This window comes from Anguilla rostrata, chromosome 4 (assembly GCF_018555375.3).
Source record: "Anguilla rostrata isolate EN2019 chromosome 4, ASM1855537v3, whole genome shotgun sequence".
In the NCBI taxonomy this organism is placed as follows: domain Eukaryota; kingdom Metazoa; phylum Chordata; class Actinopteri; order Anguilliformes; family Anguillidae; genus Anguilla; species Anguilla rostrata.
Genome location: NC_057936.1, coordinates 20,361,427 through 20,381,838, shown reverse-complemented (window position 1 = coordinate 20,381,838; position 20,412 = coordinate 20,361,427). Strand labels below are relative to the sequence as shown.

General features: G+C 40.1%; 1 protein-coding gene across 1 annotated transcript; it reads right to left on the bottom strand.

Moving 5' to 3' along the window:
• Window positions 1–2,234: 2,234 nt before the first annotated feature.
• On the bottom strand, window positions 2,235–17,174 carry LOC135252776 (myosin-7-like). Its single transcript, XM_064331259.1, has 39 exons — window positions 17,098–17,174; window positions 16,806–16,889; window positions 16,201–16,409; window positions 15,636–15,779; window positions 15,397–15,553; window positions 15,215–15,242; window positions 15,025–15,130; window positions 14,788–14,880; window positions 14,604–14,667; window positions 14,398–14,496; window positions 14,206–14,309; window positions 13,923–14,061; window positions 13,623–13,741; window positions 13,022–13,171; window positions 12,747–12,917; window positions 12,141–12,450; window positions 11,439–11,509; window positions 10,215–10,420; window positions 9,723–9,846; window positions 9,508–9,644; window positions 9,169–9,424; window positions 8,801–9,043; window positions 8,548–8,724; window positions 8,067–8,212; window positions 7,652–7,742; window positions 7,151–7,540; window positions 6,874–7,000; window positions 6,672–6,790; window positions 6,370–6,566; window positions 6,075–6,258; window positions 5,814–5,979; window positions 5,603–5,727; window positions 4,235–4,543; window positions 3,842–4,045; window positions 3,456–3,752; window positions 3,261–3,365; window positions 3,055–3,150; window positions 2,819–2,953; window positions 2,235–2,373 (listed from the first exon to the last, which is right to left on the bottom strand). Exons 3-39 carry the CDS (start codon window positions 16,399–16,401, stop codon window positions 2,353–2,355), a joined length of 5,811 nt encoding a protein of 1,936 aa, XP_064187329.1. The 5' UTR covers window positions 16,402–16,409; window positions 16,806–16,889; window positions 17,098–17,174; the 3' UTR covers window positions 2,235–2,352.
• Between the last annotated feature and the right edge of the window lie 3,238 nt (window positions 17,175–20,412).

Here is a 20,412-nt window from a genome sequence, read left to right as displayed (position 1 = left end):
TATTAGGTAGCTGCGAGGTACATCTTGTAGAGAGCTTGATGAAGATAAGAGCATTTTTATGATAAAGCTTTAGTGGTTTATTTTGGTGAATGTCTTTTAGATGTAGGTGTGGTTTAGGCAGGCGGTAGGAGGCTGGGTCAGAACTGACGTCACACTTGGGGGGTGGTGGCATTGATTCATTAGCTGCCATGAGTCGCACCTGTGGAGAGAGGTTTTTGGGGGGTTTTGAGCTGGATCGCACGCTACGAGGAAGACGCCGGAGGCAAGACATTTTGGAGACCAAAAGACTGAGAAAGCGGAGTTTGTCTCACACACCACCACGAACTATCACTGTATACACCTTTTAAACTGAACATCCACATCGAAGAGCGGGCTGGCCGACTGGACCGATGGAACTGCGCCCGAGGGGGGTCTAGAGGAGTCGCCCGGTCCCAGGGAGCTGGTCGCCGGAAGCAGGAACGGTGGCCTGGTGGTGAGTCAACCACACACACACCCCCCAGATAGGAAAGGTTACCTTCACCCAGGAAAGTCCAGGTAACATCTTTCACGTCTAATGCAACACGTAGGGAGAGGCACTAGGTTACGGTCTTGCTAGCCATAGATATTTAGGATTTACGAGCCTGGTTAAGCATAGCAGCGTAACAAGCATACATAACATCTATGGCATCATAAGGGAAATCTTGAAATTCTCTGAGTCTTTTGATGCTAAATTTAAATAATGACGTGTATTGAATTGTATAAGAAGATATCTATAGAGCTTGAAAGCCGTAGAGAAAGGGTATAAATTGTACAAGAGTTACTGCTCTGATGTACTCTGGAGGGGTTCCCATCTCATGTCCAACAAGTGCAGTACAATACAGAGACATGGAAAGGCAGACAGACTCTAATTTTTTTATTCTAAATATATTTAAAGCAACTAACAAGCAAAATTATACATATTAGTGACTAGCTGGTAGCAAATGTACATTGTAATTTAACTGCGGGAAACCTAGGCCGTTAAGTAAGCTCCTACCTTAGGAATGGTGTTATTATCATGGGATTATATTATAAATCTGGGTAATATGAAAATTGTTTTCACGTCTTAATGGAAAGATCTCTGCCGGGCCGATTTCATACCATACAGAAGTGAATAGAAACCGACACAAATTCTAAAATCTGAAAAGCTGTTGTATGCTTTGGTTTGCAGCTGGATAAAGTACACAAAATAGTAAGTAAATAGGCTTTTACATCCAAAAGACTGACAGGGTCCTTTAAAGTGGGTGTCCAAAGCGTGTGTCTGGGAGAAAAGATTTTTGTTGGTGGTTTTCAATAAGTCAATATGTTGGTTATGTGTGGTGTATTTAACAGAGGGAGCTACATGGCCACTGGTAGCACACTTGTGGTAATCCCAATTTTCAGGTTTAAATGAATTGTGATGTAAATGCCTGCTATAACTGTATGATATATTCTTCTAATATATAAACTATTCCACTGCCTCTATGGCTGTGTAAAGAAAGGGATACAGAACTGACTTCGTGCCTCCAAAGCTGTGGGTTCCATTCCCAGGTGAGGCATCACCACAAGGTACGTAAACAGAACTGCTTCAGTGAAACTAGAAGCTGTTGAAGGTGTAGGATGGAAGGCGCACCATGCATAGGGTGTAGGGGATAGGTCTTATGGTGTAGGGCATGGATACTCACATCTGGACCTCAAATCCAAATCCCCCCCTGGTTTTTTCCCCCAGGTAATTAACTGAACAATTACTGCTACCGATTCAGCAGGCTGTATTCACACCTGATTCCCAGGTAAAAGGGAGGGTGGAAATCCAGCATCTTGTCTTGGACCTGGAAGGCCATGATTTGAGCAAGAGTATAGGGCATTGTGGGTGTAGGGCAACGGAAGTAGGCCAAAAAGGTGTGGTTGGGTTTAGGGCACAGAGAGCAGGGCATAGAGTGTTGGTTGAAGGATAGAGGGCATCGGAATAGGGCACAGAGTGTAGGTTATAGCGCATAGTGTAACCTATGCAGGTTTTAGTTTTCTTGTGAAGAATTTTGTTTTCATGGATATTCCACATGACGAAGCTAGCTAATGTCTGCTTTGCTAATGCTCTTTTGGGAAAAAATGTTCAGTGCCGTACAAAGACACAGTATTCTATGCAGACAGAAAAATAAAGCCAAAAATGAAACAAATCAGGCTAATGGTGTCATTTTGCCAATCAACACAAAATTCAGAAAGCAATTCAATGCATAGACGTATTTCTATTCTAGATTTTTTTTATTATACTTTTTTTATCTGGCTGAATTACAGGAAAAGGAAGACAGGAAACTAAAGCACAGCAAGTCAAAGGGTTTCAGAAAGGTCCATCTGAGAGCTTCACTCTTCATCATGCCCTTTCTGTAGCGTGAAAAGAGAGATGGGGAAATATGGTTAGTGTCTTCCTTTGAGAATCCGCTATGAGTTTGTTCATTAGACATAAACTGGACATAGACATTATCCTCCATAGTTAGTTTGTGCTTTTAAACGATTAATTTCTGAATAAATAATGTATACTATAGACTTTAGGCCTCAGACTTGCATTGGATCATAAGTATACATCACTGTAAGACAAAATTCTGTATGTTACATCAGATTTTCTCATAGAAGTGTTCTAATTTCTTACAGTTGGGGTTATTTTATGATTATACAATTTAAAATTTAGCAGTTATTCGAAAATGAAAGCATCTGTACATGTGTTACTGGACCAGGGAGGCTTGCAGTCAACTACATCGCTAACACAAAAGGAGAATGAGGAATAGACAACAAAATTAAATCAGTGAATTAACAGTAAATAACTTCCAACCTTGGAACCTGCATCACGGCTCTTGGCACGCAGCTTGTTGACCTGAGACTCTGCGATGTCGGCTCGCTCCTCTGCCTCATCCAGCTCGTGCTGCAGCTTGCGGAACTTGGTCAGATTGCTGTTAGCCTGTTCCTCCTGAGACACAGAGAGCACACACAGCACATGATGAAAGCCTGGCTGGGAGACACTGCTGTGAAATATATGAATCAGTATACCGAAGGGATGTTGGCACTTACAGCCTCCTCTGCAGTTCTCTTGTAGGACTTGACCTTCAGTTGCAGCTTGTCCACCAGGTCCTGCAGACGAGCCAAATTCTTACGATCCTCTTCAGTCTGCAAAGAAAAAAGACAATTCATAATACACAAATAGACAATGTGATTATAAAAAATAATAAAGCACTTATATATTTTGAAATATGATAGATAACTGAAAGGAAAGGTACCTGGTAGGTGAGCTCTTTGATGCGTCTCTCATATTTGCGGACTCCCTTCAGAGAATCACTACTCTTCTTCTGCTCCATTTCCACCTCATTTTCTAGCTCTCTCACCTACAAATTCAAATGAATATGAATTCTGTTTCTAAATGTATCACTATGTAATTCCAGCAGAAGACATAAGCGGAAGTAGTAGACACTCACACGAGCTTCCAGTTTCTGAACTTGCTTCTTGCCTCCCTTCAAGGCAATTTGCTCAGCTTCATCCAGACGGTGCTGCAGGTCCTTGATGGTCTGCTCCATGTTCTTCTTCATGCGCTCAAGGTGAGCACTGGTGTCTTGCTCTTTCTTCAGCTCCTCTGCCATCATGGCTGCATCGGTAATGGCCTTTTTGGCTTTTTCCTCAGCGTTCCTGCATTCCTGCACAGCTTCCTCCACTTCGGTCTGAAGCTGTGCTGTGTCACCCTCCAGCTTCTTCTTCTGGTTGAGCAGGCTGGTATTCTGCGACCAGATTTGAACAGCACAGTTTCAATGTCATCAGTTTGAATAGTGTGAAACTATTAAATGGATGCCATAGTTTTCAATCTTACCTGAGAGTGCAGAAGCTGTACTCTCTCGCTGACATCCAGCAGTTCCTGCTCAGCCAGCTTACGGCCTCTCTCTGTCTGCTCCACCATAGATCTCAGTTCATCCAGCTCTGCCTGTAGCAGATTGTTGCGTCTCTCAACAATGGCAATGTTCTCCTTCAGGTCATCATTGGCACGAAGAGATTCATCCAAATGCAGCTGAGCATCCTGTTGAAGAAGGAATTTATAATTAAGTTTTACATTAAACTAATCAATATGAAGCCACCATGCGATCTTCAAATTACAAATGTAAACATTTCTACACAGTATCAGTCCAAAAATTATCTAATTGAATTCATTAATTATCCCTGGCACATTGGCACAAAATTTTGCATGCAAAAACTGGTATTAAAATACCTTCAGGTGAGAGTGGAGACCCTTGAGCTGCTTCTGGGCCTCAGCTGCCTGCCTGTTGGCCTGACTGAGCTGTATCTCCATCTCATTAAGGTCACCTTCCATCTTCTTCTTCAGCCTGAGGGCCTCGTTCCTGCTGCGAGTCTCAGCCTCCAGGGAGCTCTGCAGGGTGTCCACCACTCTTTGCTGGTTTCTCTTAGCCTGCTCCATCTCCTCATCCTTCTCAGTCAGTTTGCGTTCAATATCAGCTTTCACCTGATTAAACTCCAACTGGGCCCTCAGAATCTTGCTCTCCTCATGTTCCAGGGAACCCTTCCAGAATTCAAAGTTTGTTGTTAATTTAATTGCTATATCTAGACTGTATGTTAGACACATGTATGCATATATACATTGTACAAATGTATGCCCTGTATATGTCGTAGGACGGCGTGTAGCACAGTGGGTAAGGAACTGGGCTTGTAACCGAGAGGTCGCAGGTTCGATTCCCGGGTAGGACACTGCCGTTGTACCCTTGAGCAAGGTACTTAACCGAAATTGCTTCAGTATCCAGCTGTATAAATGGATACAATGTAAAATGATATGTCTATTTAAATATAGCCTATCACTCCTGTCTGACCTGAGCAAAGTATGATGTGCTTTGTCATCCCTCACATTCTGCTGATTGCCAAGCTTCACTAGCAATACTCCTGGCACGTTGGTTATGTGTGGATTTCGTGTCATATTACCAATACAATTGACATCTATTGATATCTGTTGGAAAATGAACAATAACTAGTGGCTAAACATCACAGCTAACAAAATATCAAAAGGTGATCTGTGTGTGTGTGTGTGTGTGTGTGTAGGTGCTGTATCAAGGAAGGAAAGGGGTGGGGGGTTGAATACCTGCCACAGTGAACAGTGGAAAAAAGAAAAGAAAATTCAAAGTAAAAATATAATTTTCTAGCTATTAGAATTTCCATATCATTTGGAAGTTAGGTAGCTTTTTGCCAGTCACGCAGTGACATCAGTTACTTTTATGGCTATGACCCACCTACCAATCATTTGCAAATCAACAGTGGTATGATACCAATGAAGGAGCTTCGCTTTGAAATTAGCTCTGATTCAAAATGAAATATACAGAAGGAGTTGCTGTCTCAACCCTTTTTTCAAATGGATATTTCTTCATGGATTAGCACCCCTTGTAGCAAACCAAAATAAAGCCTTTGGATATTGTTTAATATCTTTACAATTGACTATTTTAAGAAGGGCATTCCTTCAATTCTGTAACATTAGGGACCCCCTAAAAATTCCATCCAGTTCAAAGACTGAATATGTATAGTGGTAGACATACATACATTGTGACATTATGTATTTAACATTTTTTACACTCACCTCTGCTTCCTCCAAGGCAGCCTGGATTTCAGCCTTCTCCTGCTCCAGTTGTTTCCTTATTTTCTCCAGCTCATGGATACTTTTTCCTCCTTCAGCAAGTTGCTCAGTGAGGTCAGAAATTTCCTCTAGTTAAAAAAACACATAGTTAAATATGTGGCTAAAGGTTAAATAGTATTTGTATGAAGCATCAAGACTGCTTGTAACTACTTACCTTGAAGGTTCTTATTCTCCCTCTTCATCGTCTCCAGATGCTCCAGTGACTCCTCATAGGAGTTTTTCAGTTTGAAGAGCTCAGTACTGAGAGATCTGGCCTCCTTCTGGGCGCTCTCCAACTCACTTTGAGCCTCTTCATATTTCTGCTTCCACTCAGCCAGGACCTGTTGGGATCACAACAGCAAACTCAATCAAAACAATGCCTTAAGAAGACTTCCATTAATTGAGAAATTCTGTGGTGATCTCAGTTCTTCAGAACCTTGTCAAAGTTCCTTTGCTTCTTGTCCAGAGCGGCAGCAGCTGCATTAGATCTCTCCACATCCACCATGAGATCTTCGATCTCATTCTGCAGCCTGTGTTTGGTCTTCTCCAGGGAGGAACATTTAGCATTTACGGCTTCCACAGCCTCTTCTGCATCCTGCAGCCGCTGAGCCAGTTTCTTCCTGGATACAGTAAAGGGGGATGAATAAGGCTGATAAGACTGGTTTCCTTCATCACACTGAATTTCCTGCTTGCCTCTTTAAATATGAAAACATGCTGCTCTCATTCCTTACTTTGCTTCCTCCAGTTCCTCAGTCCTCTGGATAGCATCAGTTTCATACTTGGTTCTCCACTGAGCCACCTCAGAGTTGGCCTTGGAGAGACTGCGCTGCAGCTCAGCCTTAGCCTCCTGTTCCTCCTCATACTGCTCTCTCAGCAGGTCACAGTCGTGGCGAGAAGACTGAACCGCATGGGCCAGGGCATTCTTTGCCTGCAGGGTACACAAGATGATTCTGAGAGTAATTATTTGTTCAAAGGTCAAAAATTAATATGCAACGTGTGGAAATATTTTATTGTACGTCTCTAAATAATGTACCTTGACTTCTTCCTCCAGCTGTCTTTTGAGGTCTTCAATTTGCTGAGTGTAGGACTGCTTGCCTCTCGTCAGTTGAGAGACTAATGAGTCCTTCTCTTCTAGCAGCCTGGAAAGCTCCCCTAATATTTAAAAAACAATCAGTGATGACACTTTCATTGCTTTTAGATAAATCTGCAAATAGAAGTATAATGGATATGCTTACCATTTTCAGTCTGTAGCTTAGCTTTCTGCATAGTGAAGTCGTTGATGCTGCGTTGGCCTTCCTCAGCCTTGGTTCTGTACTCAGTCACCTGATCTTCTAGAGTTCTGCACATCTTTTCTAAATTTGTCTGAAATATTTGTAACAATGAGACATGCCATGATGCTGCTTTGATTCGTTCACGGAACGTAAACAAATAGCAAATTGTAATTCTAAAATGGACATATCAGAACAGAATCTTGGGATACTGTACAGTAAATCTTACATGAAATCACTTTACCTTGGACTTGACGATCTGCTCCATGTTGGAGACCACGTCATCTAGCTCCAGTCTGAGCTCACTCTTCTCCTTCTCCAGCTTCTGCTTCACTCTCTGCAGGTTGTCAATCTGCTCCCCCAGGTCAGCCACGCTGTCAGCATGTTTCTTCCTCAGTGTGGCAGCTGTGGCCTCATGCTGCAGAGTGGCCTCTTCAAGGTCTCTGCGCATCTTCTGGAATTCTGCCTCCCTCTTCTTGTTCATCTCAATCTGGGCAGCTGTGGCCCCACCAGCCTCCTCCAGCCTCTCGCTGATCTCCTCCAGCTCTCTGGACAAGTCTGCCCTCTGTTTCTCCACCTTCGCACGAGCAGCTCTCTCTGCTTCAAGCTCTTCCTCCAGCTCTTCAATTCGGGCCTAGAAAACGAAGAAAGTTAGTTTTATATAACTTATATTTAAGGTGGTACCTCAGCATTCATGTCTATTCACAAATCATTCTAGATTACTTTCAGATAACAGTCAAATAACCTGCAGCTCCTTCAGTTTCTTCTGGAGCTGAGCACCCAAATTCTGTTCATCCTCAACCCTGCTGTTGAGCTGGTTGATCTCAAAGTCTTTCCTGAGTAGAAACAGAAGAGGGAGTTCTCAGAGATACACTAGAAGCTTAAAATTACTGTGCGTGTTTTTTTGTGGAAATGAGCACATTCATAGTGATCAATTAAAATATTTCTTGTGGGTATAAACGGCTTGTTTTGCAAAGACACCAGGCTCTAAATACAAGTCAGGAGATTTACCAGGATTGAGCGGAAGCTGCTAGCTTTTTGCAATAAGTGGCATACTTTTAGATTGTTGTCCACATTTTCCATTTATTTATGTTTTCGTAACATTTATAGATCATTACTCAGATGAAATTACATGTACGTAGGATTGGTTGTGATCTTACTTCTTCAACTTTTCTTCCATCTGCTGCTTATCATTCTCCAGGTCCATTAAACTCTCCTGAGTTAACTTTAAGTCTCCTTCTAGCTTACGTTTAGCCCTCTCAAGATCCATTCTTATCTTTTTCTCTTGCTCAAGAGATCCTTCAAGCTGTTGAAAGACAAAAAATGGAATTAACAGGTAAAGTCTTGTTTACTCTTCCTTGGCAATATTCTATTCATTGTAATTTATTATCAACAGTCATGCTGTAAAGATTCACATCGTGTTATATAATATTTTTTGTATGCTTCTGTATGCCACTGTATTAAACTGTCACTACATTACAGGCCGGCATTGAAAAGAGGAATCAACAGTTAGCCATTACGTAGAGACAAGTATCAGTATCAGTTATCTGTCTTGTAATTAAAGCTTTGGGAACCCTTCCCCCAACAGCACAGAAAGCTTTAATTATTTGGTGCTATCATTCTTTTTTCTGGGGTGCTCACATCATCAACCTGCTGCTCCAGTTTAGCCTTAGCTTTGGTCAGCGTGTTGACTTTGTCCTCCTCACTCTGCAGGTCATCCAGGGTTTGCTGGTGAGCCTCCTGGAGAGCCTTCTTCTCCTTTGTCAGTTTGGCGATGATTTCATCTAGAGCTGCCATTTCCTCAGTCATGTTCTTCACCTATAAACACAAACCAAAGAGTGAACAGACAGTTCTCAGCCTCATTTATTAGTTTGAAAAATGTAGAAGTACAGACCTTGTTTTCAGTGGCATGTTTCTCTTTCTCCACTTTAGCCAGAGTAAGCTCCAGATCATCAATGTCCTTCTTGAGCTCAGAACACTCATCCTCCAGCTTCCTCTTCTTAGCAGTCAGCTCTGAGTTCATCTCCTCCTCATCATCCAGTCTTTCTGTCAGCTCTTTGACTTTGGCCTCAAGCTGGATCTTATTCTTGATCAGCCCTTCACATCGCTCCTCAGCATCACCAAGATTATCTTGTTCCTGATGACAGTGTGCATATATTAATCGAGGAAATGAATGACCAGGTCACCTCATACCTTTGTCAACATTAAAATTAATCCTGTAAAGTAGTATTTATATTAATAGACTGTTTGTTGTTTACTTACAGTTTGAACTTGCAGCTGAAGGTCATTCTTCTCTTGGAGAAGAGTGACCATCTTTTCTTCCAGCTCCTTCTTACGGGCTTCAGCCTTTGCATATGCTTCTTTGAGCTTTAGGAACTCCTCTTTCATGTTGGCCATTTCTTTCTCGGTCTCTGCAGACTTCAACAGAGGTTTGATCTTGAAATAAAGTTTCATCCAAGGCCAGTTCTTCACACCCATGAATGCTCGCACATTCCATTGGATCACAAGCAAGGAGTCCCTAGGATTTCACACAAAAAAAGGGTATAAAAATGCAATCTATCTTCTATTTCATTTTAAGGATAGAGATATCAACATCCTGACCTTCGCTCCACAATCTTCTGGAACTCAATTCTTGAGAGAATACCACGGGACCTGGCTTGGATTCCAGTGATAATGAGAGCCAGACGTTCATCTCTCATCTCCTCCAGGGTGCCCAGCAGACCGGCTTTGAAGAACACCTGATGTACAGAGATACGGTGTGTACTTATTTTTCTTGTCATTAAAATCACATCAACGGTAATTAATTCAGTTTATACCTTGGTATGTCCTAATCTATATTGGGTGTGGTCAATGTCCAGAGACCCCAGAAGTTTCTCTGCCGCCTTCTTATTGTCAATGAATTGTCCCTCGGGTATAGCGGATGGGTTCAGGATACGGTATCTGTAATGGGATGTATAATATTAAACCATTCAGTTATGCAAATACATTTGGCACCTTTTGGCTTGGCAATATACACTACTTAAGTTAATTTTCAACAATTACAAGTTTGGAGTGTACATGTATGAAAGGACCGCAACATATTCTTTTACTTAACTTTTCAATTTTAATGTTGTTCTGTTCAATCAATTGCCTATTGGAATCGCTACAGTGAATACCACATGGACTCACTGTACTATTCACTATATGAACATCATCACAGAATTGGGAGTCAGCTTATTCTTTGTTTGCTGAGACCTTCATGCCTTCTGTATGGTAATCTGACACCCCTTATTTTGCCTCGATGCACTATGATGATTAATGATCACAACCTCTGTTTGAAGTCTCCATACAGGATCCTGTTGGGGAAGCCCTTTCTGCAGATCCGGATGCCTTCCAGCACACCGTTACAGCGCAGCTGGTGCATGACCAGAGGGTTCTCCATGGCCCCAGGAGTCTTGGTCTCATTGGGGATGAGGCAGCGCACAAAATGCGGGTGAGTAGATTTTAAGTTGGTCATCAGCTTATTCAGATTTTCCTTGAGTTGGAAAAACACATAATCCTCCGATTACATAATTCATTAACAACACATCACTGTTTTGTGAAAACCTAAAAACAGCAGGAAGAGACAAACCCCAGGTACTGCCTCAGCAATACCATGTAACTATGCAGTAGTAAATGACCTTGTAGTTTTTCCCAAGATATTAAACTGGTTATGAACAGAAAGTGCCAAATGTTTTATATCCTTAACAAACAGATTATCCTTGGTTTCCAGAAAGAGCATGCACACTGGCTTCCCTTGCATATCATCTCATTTCTTACAGTAGGCCAAGGACTTATATAGTGACAGGAGAGATATAAATGATAGCAGTAAAAACATTATTAGGAGTAAGGCCACTCCTGTTGTATGATGGTGTTGTATTATTGCTGAACAATGTCATTTGATATTTAAACTTGATTAAAATCTTTGGTCATGTCAGCGAGATTTCAATTTCAAAGCCAGATTTTGGGGCAATCTTTCAAAAGGATTGTTAGCCAGCGATGAAAGCATTCATCTTCTTAAAAAATAACTTTAATTATTCTGTACTTCTGTAGCTAGATTAAACAGAACCACCAGCTGATGTATATCGGTATTAGGTTTCATGCACTGCTAGCAAGCATAGCGGTATTAGTCACAATGGCTTTAAAAATTCCACTCAAAGCATGTCAAAGTGTCATTTCAATGATTCGTCTCTCTCATTCTTGCTTGTTGTTGCCTGACACATAATTGGTACTGACTCTGCTACATTTCTGTAAGATGGATCAAGCTATCTATCAGAGTCAGTTAGGTAGGGGAAGTTATGTAACTCCTTTAGGGCCTCTTCTGCTGCTGTTATGATATAAATGTATGAAACAGTATTCCATGATGAGGACAAAGTTTTCCAGAACGTGTGTTTTATTCTGGTGAAGCATCTAATCATGCCAAAGGATACTTTAAAAATGTTTAAGCAATATTTAAGCAATGGTGTTTTAACAATTTACTCATAATTAATTTTTTTAGAAATGTTTTCACTCACCCTGTGAAGAGCTGAAACAGTCTGGAAGGAAGAGCCCTTCTTCTTTGCACCACCCTTGCCTTTCCCTGAATCTTTTTGTGAATAATACAGTATAGGAAGAACATAAGATGTTAAAAAACCAATTTTAAAGCACAACGTTTTTTTAAATCATAATAGCCCCTGCCCTTTCTTCCTGTTATTCATCATTTCTGTCTATTTTGGAGACTTAGCTCTTGCCACCCATGCCTACGCAGAATAAAATGGAGCTGAAGCCCATGACTCTTTTTCATACTTGTGTATTATGGAAATGCTAGCTGCTAGCTCCTGTTCAAGGAAAGGCACTTGTCTAATGACTTGCACCTTGCAACATGTAGGCGTCTGGGGCCTTACAAGGAGGTGATGATGCAGAGGTTACCTGTGGAACACTGGCTAACCTAAGCCAACCCTCGGCTAGCAAGACGTAGCCAATTCTGGCCCTTCAGAAACTAGCAAGGCTCAGCCTTAATCAGAGATACTCGGGAGTAAAAGCACACAATTTTTTGGGGTTATGAGTTTCCTTTACCAAATTTGCCACTTTGGAGTCTCCTTAAAGGACAGTTTAATTTGATGTTGTTGTTACTCACAGACATGGACTTAAAAGACATAAGGTACTTTTAAAGCAAGTGAATTAACTTAGCATGCAAGTTCTACCATCAGTGTCTTTTTCGCATTAAAGAAACAAACCTGCTTCCGACCCGGCATAGTTTACGAAGAGGAAGGACAGTAATTTAAGAGTTGATTTCTGGAAAAGCCCAACCACTGTTTCATTCAGTGGGTCCTTGTTCTTCACCAACCAATTAGAAATATTGTAGTCAACAGTGCCAGCATAGTGAACCAGGGAGAAATGGGCCTCTGGTTTCCCCTTGACAATCCTGGGCTTCTGGAAGTTGTTGGACTTCCCCAGATGGTTGTCATACAGCTTAGCTTTGAAGGTGGCATCACTGGCCTTGGGGAACATGCACTCCTCTTCAAGGATGGACATGATACCCATGGGCTGAAACAATAAAATAATTGACTTCTCTAAAAAAAAAACATGTAAAAGCTGGAAGGTGTTTCATGTCAAACATTTAACCATTTTGCTGTTAAATGTGGCAAGGCAATGTATCCTATAAAGTCATTACGTTACATTACATTTGGCAGGCACATTTTTCCAAAGCAATGTACAATAACTGCATACTGAAGGTCATTGGAACAACTACAAAACAATGGTCAAGGCTTGCCTAGCTACATCAGCCTGTGTCCACATTACAGAACAGGATGATTTGACAAATGTCACTTTTACTGACCCACCTTTTCAATGAGCTCAATGCAAGCCTGCAAGTCCATGCCAAAGTCAATAAACTCCCATTCAATTCCTTCTTTCTTATACTCCTCTTGTTCCAGCACAAACATGTGGTGATTGAAGAACTGCTGCAGCTTCTCATTGGTGAAGTTAATGCAGAGCTGTTCAAAGGTGTTGTACTGTAATAGAGACATTGTTTGTTTGACCCAAGGATAACAATGTATTATCTGTTTTGACATAAACTGTATTACCTGAACAAGTCATTCATTCAAAAGATACTCACATCAAAGATCTCAAATCCTGCAATGTCCAAAACACCAATAAAGTATTGGCGAGGCTGCTTTGTGTCCAGCGATTGGTTGATTCTCACCACCATCCAGAGGAACATCTTTTCATACACAGACTTGGCCAGAGCACCAATAGAGTAGTTCACCTGTTAGGATGGAGATGATAGTTTAAGCACAAAAAAGTCTTAAGTGCAGCTATGACTCCAGTGCAGCTGGACAAGAAGCACGGTACTCTAAGATTGATCTCAGACTAGGAGTTTACGATTTGCATTTAATGAATAATAGTGTCATGTTGCTTTACAGCCTCACAGCATATAAGTGGTCTACTATAGCTTAATAACTGGTGAAAAAAGTATAAATATATGTATAAATATAAATGTTTAAATCAGAAGTAATTATGTTTACAAAGATCATTTTTGAAAATAATCAGTATTGCTTTTCTTTTTCTAAACTCTTGTACTCTATTATCTTATCTTGCAGATTATTTTACTAGCATCTATAAAAGTTTATTTTTGTGTTAAAATCTTTACTTTTGTGTCTACTTTATGCAGTAGCATGGGGGTTATCTGAAATGAAAATGGGGGTTTTCTATTATACCTGCTGGACATTTTGTCCTTTGGTGACCCATTCATTCCCTACTTTGACTCTTGGGTGACACAGACCCTTGACGAGGTCAGCAGAGTTCAGACCCATTAAGTAGGCAACCTTGTCTGTATCTGCAAAGTTAATTGAAGATTCCCGTTAATTTGTGGCTCCAGAGCCCCTCTGCAGAAGTACTAGGGACCTTTAGGGTATGAAATAGTATGGTGAACATGATACAGAAAGCTGCTGCCTGCTTTGTGCCATACATAAATTCTTTTATAGGGTAAATTGGGGAAGTCCATTGATGATTCTCACCCTCAGTGCCATCAGCTTCTGCCTGCTCCTCTCTCTGCTTCTGCTTGAACTTCATGTTGCCATAGTGCATGACGGCACCAGTCAGCTTGTAAATGCCATTCTTCTCTTCCTGAGTGAACCCCAGCACATCAAAGGCACTCTAGAGAAAATGTGCACGTGACGCATTGTTAACTGTGAAACCATAGCTATTCCAATTTACCTCAAGCTTTAGGGACACTTTATGAACCTCATCCGTGAATATGCCTTTCATAGATAGGGAATTCTAGAGGTATATTCTACTCACGTCAGTGGCCATTAACTCATCAGCATCATCAATAGAAGCTACTGTCGTCTCTCCTTGGGAGATGAAGGCGTAGTCATAGGGATTGTTGGTGATGAGCAGCATTTCTAATGAAGAAGAAAAAGGTGTTAGATTTTTGTCTTTTGCTTTAAGTATGGCATTCATCCACAGTGTAGAAGAGAGTGCTGTACTCACCCAGTAGCTCTGGTTTCTTTTGGGATAGGATCTGGTAGAAGATATGGTAGTCTCTCTCAGCTTTCAGCTGGTAGGTTACACGAGACTTCTCCAGAAGGTCTTCAACATAGAGCACAAGACATATGGTCGGTACAGAGAGTTTGAGGGTTAGGGTTAGGGTCATTCTGTAAATATTAAAAATAAAAGGTTTCAAGAGCTGTTCTTACAAGTTTCAATGTCGGCAGAGGCCAACTTTCCACTCACTCCAAAGTGAATTCGGATGAATTTGCCCTGATGATAAAATTACATTGTTATAAATATGAATTAAAAGGCATTATGCAGGACAAAGCTACCTTGCAAAATGCTATGCTCTGTACATACTTCTTTAAGACGCAGCCAAAAATTACTTACGAATCTTGAGGAGTTGTCATTTCTGATGGTCTTGGCATTTCCAAAGGCCTCCAGGGCTGGATTAGCCTGGATGATTTGATCTTCCAGGGTACCCTGAGGATCAACACACATTTTCAGTACATGCGTTTTAAAGAATGAACATACATACGAACATAGACACTTAGCTCAAAAAATTACAGAGCTGTAAATTATTCAGTTCTTCCAACATCATTCATTACTTAACACACGCCAAGCCACCTTTTTCTCAGAAGCTGCATCCTTCTTTCCCGGCATAGCTGCTATGCTGGCAAAGTACTGAATGACCCTCTTGGTGTTCACAGTCTTCCCAGCACCAGATTCTCCACTGAAAACAGATGCACAGTTTGGACATACTTAAAATGGAGAAGTACATAAAATCATTGTAAAAAAAAAAATTGAATGAACTTACGTGATCAGGATGGACTGATTTTCCCTGTCTAAGAAGTGGGAAAACATTGTATTTAATAACTAGTCACATAATAATGAAGTAAAATAAATGTCACATTTATTTATTTCAGATTTCTGAAGTGTTTTGAGTAATCTGAGGCATAAAATAGTGATTAATAAAAATGACTGTAGGTTACATTTCACCTGACAGCATGTACTGATAGGCATTGTCAGAGATGGAGAAGATGTGAGGAGGAGCTTCACTCCTCTTCTTTCCTCTGTAAGCCTTGACTACAGACTGATCATACACTGGCAGCCACTTGTAGGGGTTGACAGTCACACAGAAGAGCCCAGAGTAGGTCTGTAAATGAAAGAGGTTGTTAGAAGGTCTTTAATGCCAGTCATTGTAACGGTCATGGAGAGATCCAAAGAGTCAAACTCACGTAGATCATCCAGGCTGCATAACGCTCTTTGAGGTTAAACAGCACAGCAGGCTCATGCAGGAAGGTGAACATCGCCATGTCCTCAATTTTATCGAACTTTGGCGGGTTCTGAGGGTGAACATCGCACTCCTTCACAGTTACAGTCTGAGAAAGAAGAGAAACAGTTACATGACATTAAATCAATATATTCTGAGACCTTAATCTTACAGTATTAGCTTAATAAAAATTCTAAATTGGCAAGATAATTTCATGATCATGATTTTTCATGATTTTGATTATTTCAAAATAATTTCATGATTTTGTTGTTGCATAAAGTATGCAACAACAAAAATGAGGAATATGACACTCATCAAATTCTATACCGAAATAAACCTGGTTTCTTTGAGATTCAGCATTCTCTGTGGATTTCAGAATTTCCTAAATTGCATCAAGGTTAAAAAAGTACCTTGAATCAGTGTACAGTCAAATTTTGGTTAAACAACGCTGATTAGCCAAAATGATGTTGTTCTTCGGAATTACTGTTTATTTTCTCACCACATTGCGTGTATTAATGAACATAATGTACCTTTCCAAATTCAGTCTCAGCGGTGACTTTGTCACCATCCCGGCTGGTGACGGAAGCCTTGACATATTCCACCTCAGGGTCGGGGACAAAACATTCCTTCTTCATGTCAAAGGGACGGGTTTGAGCCTCCAAACGCTCTTTATCAGATTTTCGAAGGAATGGGGCTGCCGGCCCAAATTCTGCCATCACTGCATCACCCATACTTAACTCTGTGAAACACAATAGAAAAATAAATGTCAAAGAGGACATTTAGCTGGTAATTAGCAGTTAATTGCAATGATAATCAATTACAGTGATCATTTTCTGTGTACATCTTTGTATTTTGACTATTCCTATGAATTGAACACATTTCACAAAGTATGAACCAATTTGTTAAATTCTCTGTTATGGATAACATCTGTAATTCATTTTTCATTGAATTCTAAATTTAGTCTTCTTCATCTGCTTATTAAGGCTTGGAAAAATATCTAAATGCATAAAACATAAAATTTGCCTGCATGTTATACTGTAAATGGTCAAAAATGTAAATCTAAATAAGACATTGTTGAAATCCTTTTGCTATCACACATCAAATATGGAAAAATATATTTTTAAAGTTGACTTACCGACAGTTATTCCACACTTCAAAATACAATGTCTACTGAAACTCTTTCAGGTCTTCACTTCCTTCAGGTTGGTCTTTTCGTTATCTGTTTGGATCAGGGAAATAAATGTAAATCCCAACCACACAATTGAATGTAAGATCCAAATTGTGGTTTTTATTATGTATTTTACAGTTCCATCATCTGAGTAATACCATTTTAGTGATTCAGTAGAATAGTTGTTAAAAGTTCCAATTGGTGTGCCTTATGATGCTGTGCTAGAATGAATTAGACTCTCCGGATGTTCAGTGCTTACCTTTAGATTGGTGGTAGATGGCAGACCTGCTCACTTCTAGACCTGCTGGTCTTGTAATAAAGGGAACTGCTTGTCCTAATATGGAAAGGGGCCATGAATACTGTACGTCGCCTTGGTCATTCAAAAAAGAGACTCCATATTTGGAATGAGGGGTGTATACCTATTCTTTGTATTTGGCTTGTATGTAAGTAACTGGTCTCAGTAGACCAAACTGGTATGTTTTTGGAATCTTTATTGTTTTGACCCATGATCTTACTAAATTGGAGCAAAGAGCTCCAGGCGTAAAGGAGTTCACTTAAACAACAACACAATTAAGTTATTTTGTTATCAAAATGTTATTCAACTGGAAATGCTACAACAATCAATAGAATATTTTACACTAGTCAATTAAGGAATATTAATCTGAAGGCGTATTTTTGTTGACACACACAATATTAAATTAGGTCCTTTTCGTTTGCCTTAATTGACTTGATTGAGTCTCTTATTCAAGTCCAATGGCATTGATCACAGGCTGTAATTTCATTCTGCCAGTTTCACAATTCTCCATTTTACATTCAGCCATTGTATTGCATAATTTGCATGTGTTTTACGTGATTGGTTTTCAGCTAAAGACATGAAGCTGTTTACTTATTGTCCATGTGCACACTTCTTAAAATGATACAACAAATTCACACATTCAAATTTCTATCCCATAACAATCCCTTATGTTACATGTGTGACTGTACGGCTTAAAACCAATCAAGCTGCAAGTGTCAAACAATGTACTCTAAGGACTGACGTGGGTGTTAGTGTGTGAAACCTGCAATAAGAACAGGCTGTGATGCGACAGGCACATGCAGCTGTCTTCCAGTCTGGGCAAAGCTAAGGCCAAGGTCGCAGGTGGTCAGTTGTCTATTACCACCTACCACCCACTGAAGGCTTTACCCTTAGCTTCATGCTGTTGACATTGTATTGTCTTTTCCCTTTATCCTTTAGTACAAAGATAACCCTGTGAAATTTCTTGCAGGTTCTTCCTACTGATTGAGGAGCATGGCTTGTGAGCACATAAAAGTCTGGCCATGACTCGTTGAGTTTGTTTAAGATCAACTGTAGCAGCTGATCTGCTTGAAAGGTCTCAATGCACATACATTTACAAACACAAAGATAGATGTGGCACCTTTTTTCTCACATCATATGACAGAATAATAATACACTGCTAATTTGGGGGGATGGGGGACATCTTTATTTTGTTAGTTACTGTGGTTAGAACAATTGAAACATAAGAAAGCCAGAATGGCTTTCCTACAGAAGTATCTTATTTCAAGTAATTAACTTAAACTTTTAATGGCCCTTTTCATAAATGACAGCTTAGTAATTTTTTAAACGATCAGTAGAAAGGCAAAAAAATGTCATTTTAAAGGCATTGTCTGAAATTTTATTATTTTAAAGGTACAGAAGAGACACACAATTGTCAAATTCTCTGAAATGGTGAACTTTTTTGGTTTCAAGGTTTGGGAGTTGCTCACCCGAGACTTCATAGGAAACATTCTCCAATTAAAGATAATGTTTGAATATGAATTCACGAGCACTATCATGTACATTATTACATACAGTATAATCGACTTTGTGGTAAAAGTTATATTGGATGTGTTTAAAGAACTTGCTTTAGCACAAATAAAAAAAGGATCTGGGATTCAGCTGGCAGTGGAAGTTAAAAGACAGAGCTGAACTATGGGTCATTAGAGTTCCTAGCACCAAGTGTCTGTGTTAGAGGTCAAGATAGCTGTGAGGATAGCACTGTTCCCTAAGGAAAGTGTGAAGCCTTCTACAGGGTGATAATATTATGATTTTCAGAGAGTGTTTCCTTTCCTTCAAGTCTCCTGTTGTACTTTGCCCTTGTCACCTTGTCCTCGCTCTCCGTCTGAGCTTTCATTAGCTGCTGGAGGAGAGCGTGGCCTCTGCAGAGGCTCATTCTCAGCTGTCCTGGCTTCTCCTAATTTGAACCTAATTGTTGCTGCATACAGTACTTGACTACTGTTTGTTTCTCCAAAGCAGCATCCCAGCTCCGCACACGTATTATTAGAGTACATAGCGCAATTTGCACAAACCCTTTGTTTTTTTAAAACAGCTTTTCATCCCTGTTTTTTTTCATGGCTGTTTTTGTGCATTTTTATAATTCCTTAAATAATGATACAAAACACAATTTTCCATGTTAATCATGCTCATAAATAGGCAGGTTATATCCCCATCACAGAGAAACACTCAAACCTTTGAAAAAGGTTTTTGAATGAATGCCGGCCTTTCAATTACATTGCTTTTTCGAAACAAATCATAATCTAGTTAAAGGATCATTTCAGTTTTTTTCAACTAGGACCCATTTTTCCAAACTATTTCCACCCTGCTGATTGGTAATGATAAAAATTTTGTCACATCTATCTTTGTGGAGCTTTGCTCACCCCAAGAACCACTCCACTCTGCTTTGCAATCTGTGTCTAATGAGGCCACACAAACGAGCCACGAAATGCCCATAAAATTACCTCCCTCAAAATAATAATTGCGTAGTCTGAAGGTGACGTGCATTTACGTAATTTTTCCATCACTCCATTACCAGGTACTTGTTATTCCAGTTTGAGACAGACTATTTTTTTAACGGAAGCATACATTGTTCTTAGTGAGGACTACGGCAGAGAAGTCGCCTCAATATTGTCATAGTTGGGTAAATATTCAGCCATGTTTAATGCTGTGGTAAGCTCCTGTACTGAACAACTCTACCAACACATATCATGTGTGCCTGAATGCAGCATTGCAAATAAAGAAGTGTTTCTGCAGGGCAAAAATATATTGACAATTACTATTATTAAAGTTTGGAGCAATAACTATTCACAGTTATCTATTAAATACATTTGTATATGCTTACATATACAATATGCAATATGATTATAGGCTACATTTGTATATGTTTTATTTGACAGAAAACCACATTTAGAAGGCTTATTTGTGTGGCCCCATTATACTCCATTGCAAAGCAGAATTGAGCAGTTCTTGGGATGACCAAAACTCCACAAAGAAAGATGTGACAAAACGATTATAAAAACCAATCAGCACGGTGGAATTAGTTAGGATAATGGGTCCAAGTTGAAAAAGCTGCAGTTATCCTTTGAGGCGGACCTGTTTGATCAGCAAAATAGCAAGCTTTAGAGAGTGCATAGGAGAGAGGTTATCAGCTGGAGAGCTGATGACCCCCCACTCAATACTTTATTTATTTGATTGAAATATGATAACAAATGCGGCCGTTAAATCCATTCCTCTATGGTATGTTCATGGAAAACCAATCGG